At 38.6% G+C, this 16,521-nt stretch overlaps 1 protein-coding gene across 1 annotated transcript in view; it reads left to right on the top strand.

The window, feature by feature from the left end:
- Positions 1-16,521, top strand: part of LOC107568336 (cadherin-2-like) — a 69,439-nt gene that overhangs the window by 29,390 nt on the left and 23,528 nt on the right. Inside the window, exons 9-12 of the mRNA XM_016254292.1 lie at positions 2,519-2,704; positions 7,103-7,356; positions 7,591-7,733; positions 14,229-14,462. Coding sequence (XP_016109778.1) covers positions 2,519-2,704; positions 7,103-7,356; positions 7,591-7,733; positions 14,229-14,462 — 817 coding nt within the window. The remainder of the gene's footprint in view (positions 1-2,518; positions 2,705-7,102; positions 7,357-7,590; positions 7,734-14,228; positions 14,463-16,521) is intronic.

Here is a 16,521-nt window from a genome sequence, read left to right as displayed (position 1 = left end):
CACTCACTCACTCACAGAGATGCACTCACTCACTCACTCACAGAGATGCACTCACTCACTCACTCACAGAGATGCACTCACTCACTCACTCACAGAGATGCACTCACTCACTCACTCACAGAGATGCACTCACTCACTCACTCACAGAGATGCACTCACTCACTCACTCACAGAGATGCACTCACTCACTCACTCACAGAGATGCACTCACTCACTCACTCACTCACAGAGACTTACTCACGACGCACTCACTCACTCACAGAGACGCATTCACTCACACACAGAGCCACACTCACTCACTCACTCACACACACACAGAGCCTCACTCACTCACTCAGAGCCACACTCACTCAGAGACTCAGAGACTCACTCACTCACTCACAGAGACTCACTCACTCACTCACACACTCACACACACTCACTCACACACACCCACACACACCACACACACACACACACACCACACACGCACGCATGCACACACACTCACAGACACTCACACACACACACACACACACACCACACACCACACTCACTCACACACACACTCACTCACACACACTCACACACTAACCCTAACCCTAACTCACCTCTACAAGATGCACAATGGCGCCGATCACTGTGGAGAATCAACACCTGGCAGACGATCTGAACGAGTTCTACTGCAGGTTTGAAAAGACACCCCACACCCGCCCTGTGGCAGGTTGAACTTCCTCAGCTGGCGAGGAAGTTCACCTCTCCACACAACCATTCACACCTCCAGCAACCCCCCTCTCCCCCACACCTGTACATACAACTGTCTATTGTTATATACCTGTACATACAATTGTCGATTTGTATATTTTTATTCCTTATTTACTTGTTCTATTTTTCTATTTTTTATTATCTGTGTTTTTGTTCTGTCACTGTCATTCTGTTACACTGTGGAGCTTCTGTCATGAAAGCAAATTCCTCGTATGTGTAAACATACCTGGCAATAAAACTCATTCTGATTCTGATTCTGATTCTGAACTCACTCACACACACACGCACTCACTCACACACACTCACACCCTAACCCTAACCCTAACCCTAACTCACTCACACACACACACCCACACACCACACACCACACACACACACACACACCACACACAGAGACACACACGCACGCGCGCACACAGACAGTTGTGTTTCCATGTTTAATGGGAACATTCCATAGGCGTAATGGTTTTTATACTGTACAAACTGTATTTTATATCGCCCTACACCTAAACCTACCCCTTACAGGAAACTTTCTGCATTTTTAGATTTTCAAAAAACTTCATTCTGTATGATTTATAAGCTTGTTTCTTCATGAGGACCTAAACAAATGTCCCCACGAGGTCAGAATTTACTGGTATTACTATCCTTGTGGGGACATTTTGTCCCCATAACGTGAAAAAACCAGGTACACACACGCACACACATTTTATTCTGGAAAAAGTAATTTTGCTAGATGACAGGTATACATGGCTAACATACAGTAACAAGTCCATATATTTATGACATTTAAAACTCTAGGATTTTTTGTGCAATTCCTCTGTAAATGTGTGCTTTGATGTGTTGACTGTAATGATGCCAGGTTCACACACTCACATGTTAACGGACTGAGCGTTCACACGGCACAGATGCGGTCTGGCAGTGCCTTCCAGGAACACTGCGGGTTATGTTTACTGTGCTGTACCACGCTGGATTAAAGCAACAGCGTATTGTTTGCATTAAAATATACATGTATTGACACGAAAATGTAGCAATTTCACCAGAGGTTAATATAATTTTAAGTCTACTGTGTTTCACGGTCAACACATGGCTTTTTATCCAGAAGCAAGGAAAACTACCCCGTACCTCACATGACTCGCAGGAACTCTTGTATAAAGATTTAAAAACCAAGGAAAAGACGAGAGTCGGCTGTTTTCATCTGTTTAAATGTTTTAACACTTGTAGACAGTAGAACTGTACAAAGAGAATCGAAATGCTGACAAACCATTTTTAGTAAAAAAAAAAAACACTTGGATTTGAAATAAAAATCATGAATATTTGTTGTGTTTGTGATATAGGTCTACAGCTGCAGATTGGTTATGCTCTACGAATGTGTCATATGTGAAAGCACAGAGAGCTCGTGCTGCTTCTGCAAACGGAGTGTGTGTGAACCTGACATGACTCGACAGCGGTTTGCACGTTCACTGAGATTAATGAGACTAATGGTTGAGAGGCAGAAATTTGGCCCTTAGTTGCTGCAAGCCATTTAATAATCAAATGTTTTTTTGGTGGGAATTATGGAGAGGGTCAAAGCAATGCAAATATTGAGTACTGGACTATAGGCACCTTATAATGACACAAAAGCTGAATTAAGGACATTTTTGCAAATGTAGAAATCCTGGCCAGATTAAGAAAAGGTCCATTGACTAATAAAACAGTATCAGCATGTGACATATAAATAATAACATGACATGTTCTCTGTTTTGTGTCTGTCACGTACATTTGTTATGTTATGCAGTTCTTTGGCACGGTACCAGAGAACCAGGTCAATGTAATTGTGGCCAACCTGACAGTAACAGACAAAGACCAGCCCAACACAGGAGCGTGGAAGACCATCTACAAGATAACAGCCGGTGACCCCATGGGCCATTTCTCTGTGCCCACTGATCCCGTTTCTAATGAAGGCTTGGTGACTGTCGTCAAGGTAGGAAAATACTGAGCACTGTCACATTTGAAAGAACACAGTTGTGAATCACCTACAGTTCACAAGAAGATGATCTAATATTAAGCCTGCAATAAAAAAACTGAGAAAGGTTTTCTGAATGGACAATTCCATTATATATCTTTGCTAGAGGGCTCCCTCAAAAAAAGTCTTCTGTGGTTATTACTTACCACTGTTGTACATACAGTCTGAAATAGCATTTCCAATCAAAGCATGCAGCTGACGCAAACAGTGCTTCATCTGTCACAGACCACAGCTGACAATCTGGCGGAAAGACCAGTAGACAAATCACCAGTCCAACTGTGGCAAAATGGGTAGCCCAGTTCATATTGTGGAGGGCATTATAACGATCACATCTGTCTATTCAACGAGTTGCTCTCGGTCATAACAAGAATAGATGAGCAGCTTTCCACATCTTCAGTGTTCTCTGCAGAACTGTATGTTTGACAGTGCACTACAGTATAGAACAGCAGCTGCATATTTTACACAGTCCACTAAAACAATTCACACAACATCAAGCTGCAAATGAACACAAGAAGGAGTCGCAGAGACGATGCTGGAGCCTGCAGCTGTTGTGTGTTAATGATTACAACAAGTTCCTCACAGCAGAACATGGCTGAAGATTGTACAGCTCGACCAATAGTGGATTTTACTGATACCAATAGCAAGGTTGGACCACACTGGCCGATACTGATTAATCAACCGATAGTTTTTATAATGGATACTCAATGAAAACTAAAATAGTGCTTTACTATTTAAAAAAAAGAAAACAGTACTGAACCATAATTTGTAAATTAATAAAAAAACATTAATATTAATCATTATATTAATCATTGACGTTAGTAAATGTAAATGTAAAATGAACACTCTCTAACAAGGAACAATACACATATAGCTTTCATTAACCCTAACGTTACAAATGGACTCTTATTGTAAAGTGTTACCATTTCATTTCAACAGTCATGGCCATCTTTAAATATCTGCACAAGGGCCATAGCATTGACATTATATACATATGAATATTGTATGTATTCTCTCTCACATTATTTGCTTCTATTTAGAACACTTAATGATTATCTAATCAAAATAAAAAATATGGCAGTCACACCAGGCAAAAGTGTAGCGCTGCGCAGACAACTTGCCGGTATCACACACACACACACACACTCTCTCTCTCTCTCTCACACACACACACACACACACACAGGTTTGTTTTTGTGAAAAGTGGGGACTCTCCATAGGCGTAATGGTTTTTATACTGTACAGACCGTATATTCTATTGCCCTACACCAACCCTACCCCTAAACCTACCCCTCACAGGAGACTTTGTGCTATTTCAGATTTTCAATACACTCCATTCTGTGTGATTTATAAGCGTTTTGAAAAGTGGGGACATGGGGTAATGTCCTGAAAAGTCACCTTCTCCTTGTAATACCCGTCATACCTTTGTCATTATACAAATTTATGTCCTCATTTGTCACAAAAACGCGTACACACACACACACACACACACACACACACACACACACTGGACGCACACACTGGACGCATCACATTCAATTCAAGCGGCAGTCGGTTTATCGTAAGCATGAATAAAAATAGTCTATAATACAACAGATCAGATTAAATACAACACAGCAATAATATACACAATGGCCTGAAGAAAATGGGTGTTCATTCAAAGAAGGTTTTCCTATGAATTAATTAGTAGAACAGTCCATTTCTCCTGTGCATTTGTACCCCTTAGCTCTGGAGAAAGCAGCTGAGAGCCAGCTCGCATTCCACAAGGTTGTAAATGTATCGGGTTACCATGAAACCAGGGTCTTGTTCGGCGTCCTGGGGTGTTACAAAGTATTTGTGAAATCTAGCTAACAAAATATATATTGTGTGTTGGAGTGGTCCAGACGCTACACATTTTATTTAATCACCAAATGGGCAAAAGCTTACTTCAAGAATAACCAGTGTGGAATAGATGAGTTTGAAGTTTGGTGTTTAAAAAAAACAAAAAAAGGGAAAGAGAAAACACAATCTATATAATAGCTTTCTAAATGAAGCATACTTTATTAGAGCCACAGAAAGAGAAACAATTTGCTGAAAAAATGCACAATACACAATCTTCCAGCCCAGGGTGAAGTCATTATGTACAGTGCATTAACAATGATTTGGGACAAATATAATGTAATTTAATGGAAAACTATGTGAATGGTGCTCTGTGGCGTGGCAGGATTTTCTGTCGGCTGTGTTTAAACCTGCATCTGAAGTTTCCAGCTCTGTGCAGTGCATAGTGTCACGTGTCAAAACAAACAGCAGAGTTGTCAGTGATTTCCGCCTCTAGAGGCCGCTCTCGCACTGTTTAATGACAGCAGAACCTTCTCAGCCGCTCCAGCATCGGACACAACCTGGAAAACTATCAGCATGGAGTTTTGCCGATAGTTCCAGCAAACAGTTATTGGTGCTGATGTAGAAGATTGTCACAACACTTCATCCTACCTTTAGAGAGCTGAAGTGCCTGACAGAGCTGAGAGCTGAAGTTTGGGGTTTGATCAGTAAGGATGGGAGGACTGGACAGTAACTGGCTCAAGCAACACATTCTGAGCCACCAAAGAAAAAACAGCTCTCTTAATTGTTTCAGAGAGTGACTCTGAGGAAGAAGAGGATGCCACTGAGATCCACTGGCATCAGTACAGAGGACCAGTACAGAGCATGCAATTACCTGCCAACACTTGCCACACCAGTGACATTTGAGAGCTTGTTTTCCATATATGGCTGTTTTGTGTAGAGCTGCCCTTACATCCAAAAATGTACACTGTGTCTAAGCAGCTTGCTCACAATCGCCATACTTTTCCTCTTGAATAGTTCAAGTATGCTGAGCATTGGCAGGCTATATGGACTGCGTGCTGTTCTTCTAAAGATGCATATAACTGTGTGCAATTTAAAGCTGTAAATACATTGTCAATCCAAACAAAATTGTATGTGTACCCTGTTTGCACAAAGCCAGAGCAGTTTTAAATGCAAGAAAAGCACACATAATAGAACAGAATAATCAGGTGAGGGATGGTGAGTTTAGCATAATTCGTTATGTGTTCAAACTAAGTGCACAGATCACGGATGTCAGAATCCCAACACTGAAACACCGAAACAAGTGTCAGGATCCCAACGCCGTGAGCTGAACACACATAAGAGCACATGACAAGGTACACAGAACTGAAAGAGAGTTTCATTCCAGCCATATACAGTGGAACAAATGCATATACAGTCATTTTACTAGGTGTGCAGAGCATTTCATAACAATAGTAGTGCTGCCCCTGACTAAAGATTGTTTCTGGTCGACTAGTAGTCATTCATTTGTAGCATTAGTCGACTAGGCAAGGCAAGGCTTGTTTATTTATATAGCACATTTCATACACAATGGTAATTCAAAGTGCTTTACATAAAAGAAAAATAATCATAAAAAATTATCACAACAATAAAACAAGGAATTTAAAAACTTTGAAAATTATTTAAAATTAATTTAAAACAGTTAAAAATAGAAAATGATTATACATTAAAATACAGTGCAGTCAGTTTGGACGTAGCACAGTGCTCATTCAATAAATGCACAGCTAAACAGATGAGTTTTGAGTCTAGATTTAAATGTGGCTAATGTTTAATCTGATCTCTTCTGGAAGCTTGTTCCAACTGCAGGAGGCATAATAGCTAAAATCAAATCACACGTTTATTAATAAACCATTTAAATCATTATAATGCACCTTTAATTGCCTACATAGCCTAATAAGCACTCAAGCGCTGTCTGCAGTGAGCTACTGTTCAGCTCCAGACTCCGCAGACACTTGAACAGCACACATTTCTGTAGGATAATATTATATTGAGCGGACATGTAAAGTTGCTGCTACTAACATATTTCAGATAATAAGTCATACTTGAGGTCGATGAGTGATAGGCGAGCGTTTGTACTGCATTACCATAGACCAGCCATTAACGATCTGCGTGACTTCGCCATTGTGTGTTTTTTTTTTTTCAGTAACTAAGTGACTAATAAAATTTTGGTCTACCAAGCCTCTTCTGGTCGACTAACGGTTAGTCGACTGTTAGGAGGCAGCCCTTAAAAATAGCATTAACATTATAAGGACAGATGATGAGTGATACAATTAATGTTTTTGTGTAATTGCTGTTTGCTTACAAAAAGACAAGAACGAGCACATGATCAGGAATTAGAAAAACCATGCGCTCAGACACAAAACAAGACATAAACTCTCAGAAGTGACAGAACTACAGCAAGAATAGAATATAATATTCCAAATTTTAGATGGATAGTCTACATTGCTGATTCATACAATTCATTTTATTTATTTCACTTTTTATTTTCCATCTTTATTTCAGTCCGTTGACTATGAGATCAACAAATCGTTTGTGCTGACGGTGGTGGCACTAAATGAGGTTCCTCTGGACAAAGGCATCCGTCTGCCCCGTCAGTCCACAGCCACCGTCTCCATTCGTGTCACGGATGTCAACGAGAGCCCGTATTTCCAGCCCAACCCTAAAGTGCTCCGACTGCAGGAAGGCATGCAGACCGAGTCTGAGATCACTGTCTTCACCGCTCAGGATCCAGACCGCTTCCAGCAGCAGAGCCTCAGGTGCACACAAACCGCGTATTTGAGGAGAATTGAAAACACATGCTGGAGAGACGGTCAAGAACTCTACACCTCTTTTAAGAGATCATTTGGTATATTATAGATGTGTCCAACCAATCGTATTTAAGGACCAACACTAACTTTTGTATAAAACAGTAATATAAAATACATGTAATGAATATAAATCTTATGTACCCTCGATTTTAGTATATCTTAACATTTTTACGCTCTTCTTAGGTACAGCACGCTGTCTGACCCTGCGAACTGGCTGAGAATCGATCCCGTAAGCGGACGGATCACAACCATCGCTGTTTTAGACAGAGAGTCTCCATTTGTTCAAGACAATATCTACACAGCTATGTTCCTCGCCACTGACAGCGGTATGTTTGCTGACTGACAAAATGACATCTGTTTTCTTGCGTTTGTGTATTTCTTTATGGGAATGAGGAGAGCCGATACACTAGATGAATTTTCAACTAGTGCTGTCAAGCAATTTAATTTAATTAATCACAGGATGTGCTGATTAATCAATCACACATCAATTTTGGCCTAGAAATTTACCCCTAGAAATACGCCTAGAAATTTTATTGAGAGTATGTTTATGAATACTCTCAATATGAAACTAAATAGGTGGAGGCAAATTATGGGATGAAGTTAGAGTCAAAATGATTAATAGATGCACGCACAATTATCCATGTACTGCATAAATTTTATACATGTATCTTACTAACCACAAACAAATGCCTTTCAATTTGATTCTGTGGAATTCGGGATTAAATGATTGTGCAGCGATTTGTACAAATACAGACATGTTTGCGAATAAAAATGTTCTGTTCTGCATTAATATATCATAAATTGCTCATGCAAAAAGGAATCCATGCATATGTGGATCAGGTGACACACGTGCATTAATTGACGTCTAGTTCAAGTCAATCTTGTTCGGTTCATTTGGATTGTAAGACTTCCTTTTTGCAGTTTACAGCATTTCACGTCCCCCACACACACAACTACCAACGAACAAGGCCCAGTGCTATTAATTAAGGTGTACACGATTTGAAAAATGTGCAAATGTGCGTCACTACACTGAAACAAATGCTTTTCAACCGGTGTCTGCAGAGTTAAGAATTACATTAATGTGCAGCATTTTGTTCAAATAGAGACATATTTGTGAATACAAATGTTATAGTTTGTATTAAAGTATCATAATTTGTGCATGTAGCGATTAAAATGTGCATTTGTGGATCAGGCGAGGCGCGTGCATTCATTCACGTCTCTTCTGAGTGAACTCCAAAAGTGGGCAGAACCTCCAAAATGGGGTGGGGCCTCCTCGCTCAAAGACTTTCACCATTGACTTGGTCTCCAGCCAATTGTTATTGACTTACATTTCAAAATAAAACTTTATAAATGTAACATTGTTTCTAGTTCATCTAAAATAAAATATGCTATATAAGTAAATATTCTGCGTGAGAGCAGAACCCAAAGCTTGTGGCCAGTGGTGTTCAGACTGGAGTTAACTTTGAACCTCTGCTTAATGATATAAACGGGAATCCTCCACGAGCTCTCCCGCGAGCCGTCCCAGCTCAGCGCAGGGGAAAGATTTTACTCTATCGCTTTGTTCTAAACAGCGGGGGCATCCCGGGGCTCGAAATTCGCAGGGTAGGAGGGGGTAGTGATGCTGGGTGTAACTGAAAAGGTGCCATTGTCCGGTGAGGTCCGGTTGGGGAGTTACGGAACGAGCTCTTATCGCATAATCTTATTAACTGTTTATCTCCTGAACTGCAACTTTCTTTACCACGCTATTCAGCGCCAATCCCGCTGTGCAGTCAATTTCACTGGTTAAGGTTAGGTGTGAGGTAGGTTTAGGGGTTAGCATTTTTGTAGCATAATGTAGGAAATCAACACTTTAATTGGCACAACCAATAAAATCTTTACAATCAGCTGTGGGGCGGAGTTTGCACTGAAGTGGATTGGGTGAAAAAATTTAGCATGTGTGTCATGTGCCTGTCTGTCATTGGGAGGAAGCCACGCCCTATTTTGGAGCTCCCACCCCATTTTGGAGCTCTCCAGGCTGCAGTTATACCCTTCTCAGATTATTCGAGAAGGGTCTGGCTGCAGCCTCAGACTTGCACTCTCACACTTGCATTCTCAAACTTGCATTCTCAGACACTTGCGCTTCCGCTAGCGACGTCACTTGCAGGCTTTATTTCGGTTGGGGAGTTACGGAACGAGCTCTTATCGCATAATCTTATTAACTGTTTATCTCCTGAACTGCAACTTTCTTTACCACGCTATTCAGCGCCAATCCCGCTGTGCAGTCAATTTCACTGGTTAAGGTTAGGTGTGAGGTAGGTTTAGGGGTTAGCATTTTTGTAGCATAATGTAGGAAATCAACACTTTAATTGGCACAACCAATAAAATCTTTACAATCAGCTGTGGGGCGGAGTTTGCACTGAAGTGGATTGGGTGAAAAAATTTAGCATGTGTGTCATGTGCCTGTCTGTCATTGGGAGGAAGCCACGCCCTATTTTGGAGCTCCCACCCCATTTTGGAGCTCTCCAGGCTGCAGTTATACCCTTCTCAGATTATTCGAGAAGGGTCTGGCTGCAGCCTCAGACTTGCACTCTCACACTTGCATTCTCAAACTTGCATTCTCAGACACTTGCGCTTCCGCTAGCGACGTCACTTGCAGGCTTTATTTTTTATTTTGTTCAATTTTTTATTACTTTTTGTTTGAATCTCTCAACATTTTACAACAGTAGCCAGGTGGTGAAGACAAGAAAAAATAAACTAAATTACGATGTCACTTGCAATCGCCACTTGCACTCTCCGCTACCTGCGACGTCACTTGCAATCGACACAAATGGTGCGCGTTGCCAATGGAGACAAGAAGCGGTGGTGATTAAACGATTAAAACTAATTTAGTACTATAACATACAGGGTCCTGAAAGAAAAAGACAAGACCCGCAAATCCATGGCCACAGAACAGCAGAATATGAACACATGCGCAAAGTCTCTCGTTAAGCGTTTTCCTCCTGTAGAAAAACATAAACACACTTAACATTAAATATTTTTAATTTTTTTGGAAAGCTGGTTAAGTACAAAGCTTGGTTTACATAGGCCTAATAAATAATAGTCTGTAGCATTCAAATTCAAATAGCCAACATTGTGAATATGGAAACATTTGGATTCGTGCCAAGTGAGAGAGTAAGGAAGGGCCAAACAATAATAAAAAAAAATCTCCAGAATAAAGTCTTTAGCCTATAATGTGAGATTAAACTCATTAAATATCCAGAAAAATGTAGAAATAAAATATTGAGAATAAAAATAATTAAATATCGAGAATAAAGTCGTTCATCAGTCAACTTCATCTTTGTAGCCGACACTGACTCAGAAAACAGTTTAGTAATAAGTAGCCTAGATAAAATGTTCTAGCTATTTATGCGATCCACTTGAGAGCAGAATAGGCTATAGCCTATAAAACGCTAGTTTAGTAGCTATAGTTTAGTTTAATTTAATAATTTAATTAAATATAAACGTGCGATTACTGATGGCTTAAATGAGCGACTATAATAGCCCTTTTAATAATAATAATAATAATTATAATAATTATAATAATTATAATAATACAAGGAAGAAATAACTGACAACGTGCCGTTGAATTACAGAAAGAAAAAAACAAGGTACCGTAACGAAGTTCTTGTTTGGCAAAATTAATATAAGCTATTCTGTGTCTTAAGACAAGTTACGTTAGAACAAGTTCAATAAAACATCTTGTATTGGAGAATCTCCTGCAGAGGAGAATAGCCAAACCAAAAAGAAGCAAAGAAAACAATGTAACATTCATAAAACTGTACACAATGGAATGCGCACATGTGACTGGGGCTAGTGCCATCTAGTGGTCGCTGATTTTCTTTGGCTCAGCTGTGTGTGTCTGAATTGGGCAAGGCTAAAAGGGCGGAACGAAAGTCTCAAAATTCAAATGAATCAAATAGAACGTGAATGAATGCACACGCATCGCCTGATCCACAAATGCACATTTTAATCGCTACATGCACAAATTATGATACTTTAATACAAACTGTAATACAAATGCTGTAAACTGCAAAAATGAAGTCTCAAAATCCAAATGAACTGAACAAGATCGACTCGAACTAGAAGTCAATTAATGCACATGTGTCACCTGATCCACATATGCATGGATTCCTTTTTGCATGAGCAATTTATGATATATCAATGCAGAACAGAACATTTTTATTCGCAAACATGTCTGTATTTGTAAAAATCGCTGCACAATCATTTAATCCTGAATTCCACAGACTCAAATTGAAAGGTATTTGTTTGTGGTTAGTAAAATACATGTATAACATTTATGCAGTACATGGATAATTGTGCGTGCATCTATTAATCATTTTGAGCCTAATATCATCCCATAGCAAATAACTGTAGTGATGACTGAGGGAACAGGACAAGAGAATAGTGTGATCATTTCTGAATGGAACACATCCTCTCTCTGTCTTTGTTGTTTGAATAGTTTTCTGTCTGTCCCTCAAAGTCACACATACAGTATGCTTCCTTTATATTCTAAATAAATGGATAGAAAGAACCAGAATCTCTGTTAGTGTCACTTTTAAGCCTTTAACGGTGGCTTTAGTGCAGGTATTGAGCTAATAACCATGGCTTGGGTCGTTTCTGTGCATTACAAGCATACTCAGAGTGGAGTAAGAAAACAGCTCAACACTTTAGGGACTAAAATATCCTAATATATATATATATATATATATTATTATTATTATTTTTTTTTTTTGATAAATAAACTTATATGTATGTGTTTGTGCATATGCAAATAACATATGTATGTATGCATAACCACCTGGGTAACTTTTTTAAAAATACATTTTTAATAATTCAATGCATCGATGACGACTATTCCTTATAAAATCAGTGCACTTTGTGTCCATTATTCCTTCTACTGTTACATCAAGTGAACGTCCTCAAACACTGTCACCTTATCTCATGTTTTCTCTGTTTTTAAAGAATGTCAAAAGATGTGACCACCTAACTGGTGGTGGATGAGGAGATGTAAAGCACATTTAGTGCCTATATAAATGTAATGAATTATTATTATTATGTCCTTGCATCTTTCTCTTAGCTATTTTTGAAGAACATGAAACAAACATTTTTTGCCATAAACAAGATCTTCTCTGCATTGATGTTCTCTTTTCCTGCAATATTTTGAATGAACAACCAGCAGAACCGCATCCAGTGGGTTCAGCTGGATAGGTTAAGAAAAGCATTCAAATGCAATGACACCTACATCGTCTTCACATCTTGTGTGACACTGATAAGGCTGACTGATGCACTCCTAAAATTTGAATGCAATGTTTTTGTGGATGTGAATGTGGATTTTTATTTTAAATTCAACAAATATTCGAAATTTGAAAAGAAAGAATCCATTCTCAAGTCTTAAGTATCAGTCGTAACTAGGCATGGGCCGATTATCGGTTTCAAGGTATACCGCGATTTGAACATTTCATGGTTTCAAAACCGCTAATATTTTCCGTTATAGCGTTCCTGCGGTATGCGCTGTTTTTCATGACTCCTCAGAGACTAAAAGTGTAGGAATCCCTCAGGTTGAGTGAGTGTAGAGAGTAACACGACCCTCCTCCTGCTGTTGGTGCGAGCGAGCGGTCAGTCACGTGTGTGTGTAGGACGGCCGAACTTAAGGAGCTGCTCCTGGAACTTACACGATCTGCAACCGGGCTGTTTTTTTGTCTTATTGCAGCTCGTTTCTGTTCTGGACTTGCACAAACTGCGTTGCAATGCAATTATTTTCCAAAATGTCATTTATGTGAAAATATGAAGTCTGTAAACGGCCGTTAACACAGGCCAGAGACGCTGAAGACGGACGCACAGAGAAAAATACTGCAGCAGGCAGATCACTCGCTGTTCATGATGCACGAACTATTGGAAGATATTCCTCAATATTGATTTGGGGGTTTCTGAGGGGAACTGACTGTCTTCAGAAACGTTTACGTGGTATTTTCTTTTACTCTCGTCTCTGTATAGTTCATATTAAAGCAGTGTTTCAGCGCAGCTGCTTTGTTTAAGGTGGTAACCAAGGAAATGCAGTATCTGCTGTTCCATGAGCGCCTCCTGCTGTCAGAGAGAGAATCTGCGTCTCATTCAGAGCTTCTGCTGCTTGCTTCGTTCAGGCATGTAGTATAATTTCACAAAGCGAGTCAGAATATTCTGTTTTTGCTTCAAATTGGGTTATTGTTAAATCAAATTAAGTATATGAAATTATATAACTAAATGATAGAAATGATATGTATATGAATTATATAACTAAAATTAGATAATTGTAATTACAGATTTAGGTTAAATAAAGATGTCAGTCTTTATTTTTCTTCTTTTTAGGAAACAAATCAAAGAAAAAAATAAACAAATTCTACTGTTCCTAATATTCTGTATGTTGCTCAAAAACAAAATATATTGTGTTCACCAGAAAACAAAATTTTTTTACCCATTCATTTAAAAATAACACATTATAGAGCTGTAACGACAATACCGTGATACCGTGATAGTTTTGCTTAAGGTTATCATACCGTCAAAATCTCATACCGGCCCATGCCTAATCATAACTGAGTTTTTTACTAACAAACCAGTTTCAACCAGTTAATTCCCTGATGTATATTCCCTATATTTTCAATACTATATTAAATACTGCTGAGGAGAAATTTAGTTCAGCATTGACCCATATTGCAATACGTATTTCACCCTCCTTATCTTGATATGCATCGTATCTTGAGTTTTCTGGCAGTTTGTTCATGCTCCTGTTCTCAGTGTTGCTCATCATGAGTCTGTTTGGTCTCCAGGGATTCCTCCGGCCAGCAGCACCGGGACTCTGCAGATCCTTCTCCTGGACATAAATGATAATGCTCCAGAGGTTTTCCCGCCAGAGGTAGAGATGTGTGAAAAACCTGAGAACAATGGCATTAATTTCACAGCATTGGATGCAGACATGGACCCCAACGCTGGACCCTTCTCCTTTGAGCTGCCTTTACAACCCAGCGATGTCAGGAAGAACTGGACAATCACGCGTCTCAGTGGTGAGAAAATGCACACAAACAGAAATATGCAGAAAACTGCATCTCATCGGCCTCTTGATCAGTTTCTACACCAGATGTGTGCAATGAGATTTTCATTCTAATGGTCACTAGCCGTCTACACTGGAAGCACACGTCGCATCACAGCACATCTTCAGTTGATTCCACTTTCCTTTTTTGACGTACTGAAAAAGCGTTTTTTTTAGTACATTTGAATTGATTGCTATGCATTATATTTTTAAATCTATTTGAATGTTACATAAAAGCCAGCTTGTGGTGTTTCTGGTCTCTGGATTATTAAAATAAAATCAGTTTTTAATATTTTAATATTTTAATATTTAATATTTATATTTTGCATAATACTAATAATATTACTTTGCTATTCTAATTCAACTATATTACTGTTGTTGAAGTCTAGATTCTAGCTCACAACTGGTCTTTTGCTAGCAGTGGCAGACCTTTGAAATGAGGAGGAAAAGTTGTGTCTCTCCAATGCAAAATAATGTTCCATTTCTCTCTGATGTTTACGTAGTTTCTGAGGTAAAGGCTTGCAGAACTTACAACATAGGAGTTTTCAGTTGGGCTCTAGGGCTGCAAAAGTGCTGCTAGGTGGTTTGCGGAGAGGTTAAGTGAAAAATAGTTTTAAACATAAATAATAAAAACAAATACAAGCTCTTATGAATTTGACATGACAGACTGGTGAGAAATTTGGACAAGACAAATTTGTGGTTGAAAATGACTCGTATCAAAATCATAATCAAGATACTGGTCACATCTCCTACCTCTTAAGTAGTTTATCAGGGAACTGCTGAAAAGTAACTCCACAATGCTTTAATTTTGTGTTTGGAAGTCTTTGTAATCATTCGATGTCTAGCAGGAACAGGATGGCTGACAGTAAGCATAATGGGTGTGCAGCTGGGACAACATCTGAATCTGTTGCGATGGCAAAATAATTGTATCTGTATTTGGATGAAACAAGATGTGGGTGGGGTTTAAACCAAAAGTTTAATGTAAGTTAAATGTAATTCTGTTCCCTTCATACAAAATTTCTGTACATCCAAACTTAACTAAAACAAAAGTAAATGGTAAATCAAATGAAAATAAAAAGTCCCAATATGTGCAGTATTATGAATGAGGCGTCTGCTTATTTGTATGCTTCTAGCGACCTTTTCAGGGTCATTAGTAAAAAGGAAATCAACATATAATGCAGGGGTCTCCAAACTTTTTATCATTCGCAAGATACTTTTTAAAAATGAAAGTGGACGAGACCTACCCATATTATACAATACTTAAATCTCTTTGCTATAACATGGTATAGTATATGTTAAAATGTGCTGGACACATACTGAAACAATTTCACAAGTTTTAACAACAAAAAAAACAACAAAAAGTAGCAGCACTATGCACTTTTTGTTTGCATTAACATTGAAATAAAAATGTTAAAAACAATGGCCAGATTTTAAACTAACAATAATATTTATAACATGTTATCTACTGACATGTACTAAATGTTCAAATTAAGTTTGGACCAAAAAAAAAAGTTTTATAAAATGACAAAGCTCACATTTCAGCCTTTAAAATTTAAGGGGGTCTGAATACTTTCCGTACCCACTGTATATATATATATATATATATATATATAAAAGGATGATAAATTATATTTGAGCTGTTTCAAAAACAGCTATACATGAGCTAATATGCATTCTAAAAATCTCAACATTCTAAAAATGTGAAATTGTAAATCCACTGTCTGACAGCAGGTGGCAGATATAGAACAGCAGAAATAGAGCTGTTTCCCTGGTTACCGCCGTAAACAAAGCAGTGCTGCATTTATTAGCACTGTTTTATTAGGCATTGCAGAGTGGGAAGATAAATAGAAAAAGCCATCGAAACTTTTCTGAAAACAGCCAGAAAATGTTATATTTATACAATTAATTCATAGGGTTGGGTATCGTTTGGGTTCTTTACGATACCAGTGTCAAATTGATACTTTTAAAATGGTACCATGCCTAAACGGTCCCTGAACCGATACCTAAAAAAAAAAAATAATAATAATAATAAT

The sequence above is a fragment of the Sinocyclocheilus grahami genome, unplaced genomic scaffold, assembly GCF_001515645.1.
Source record: "Sinocyclocheilus grahami isolate Dianchi unplaced genomic scaffold, SAMN03320097.WGS_v1.1 scaffold1235.1, whole genome shotgun sequence".
Lineage (NCBI taxonomy): Eukaryota > Metazoa > Chordata > Actinopteri > Cypriniformes > Cyprinidae > Sinocyclocheilus > Sinocyclocheilus grahami.
The sequence above is the reverse complement of the archived record's forward strand: the minus strand, read 5'-3'. Positions and strand labels throughout refer to the sequence as shown.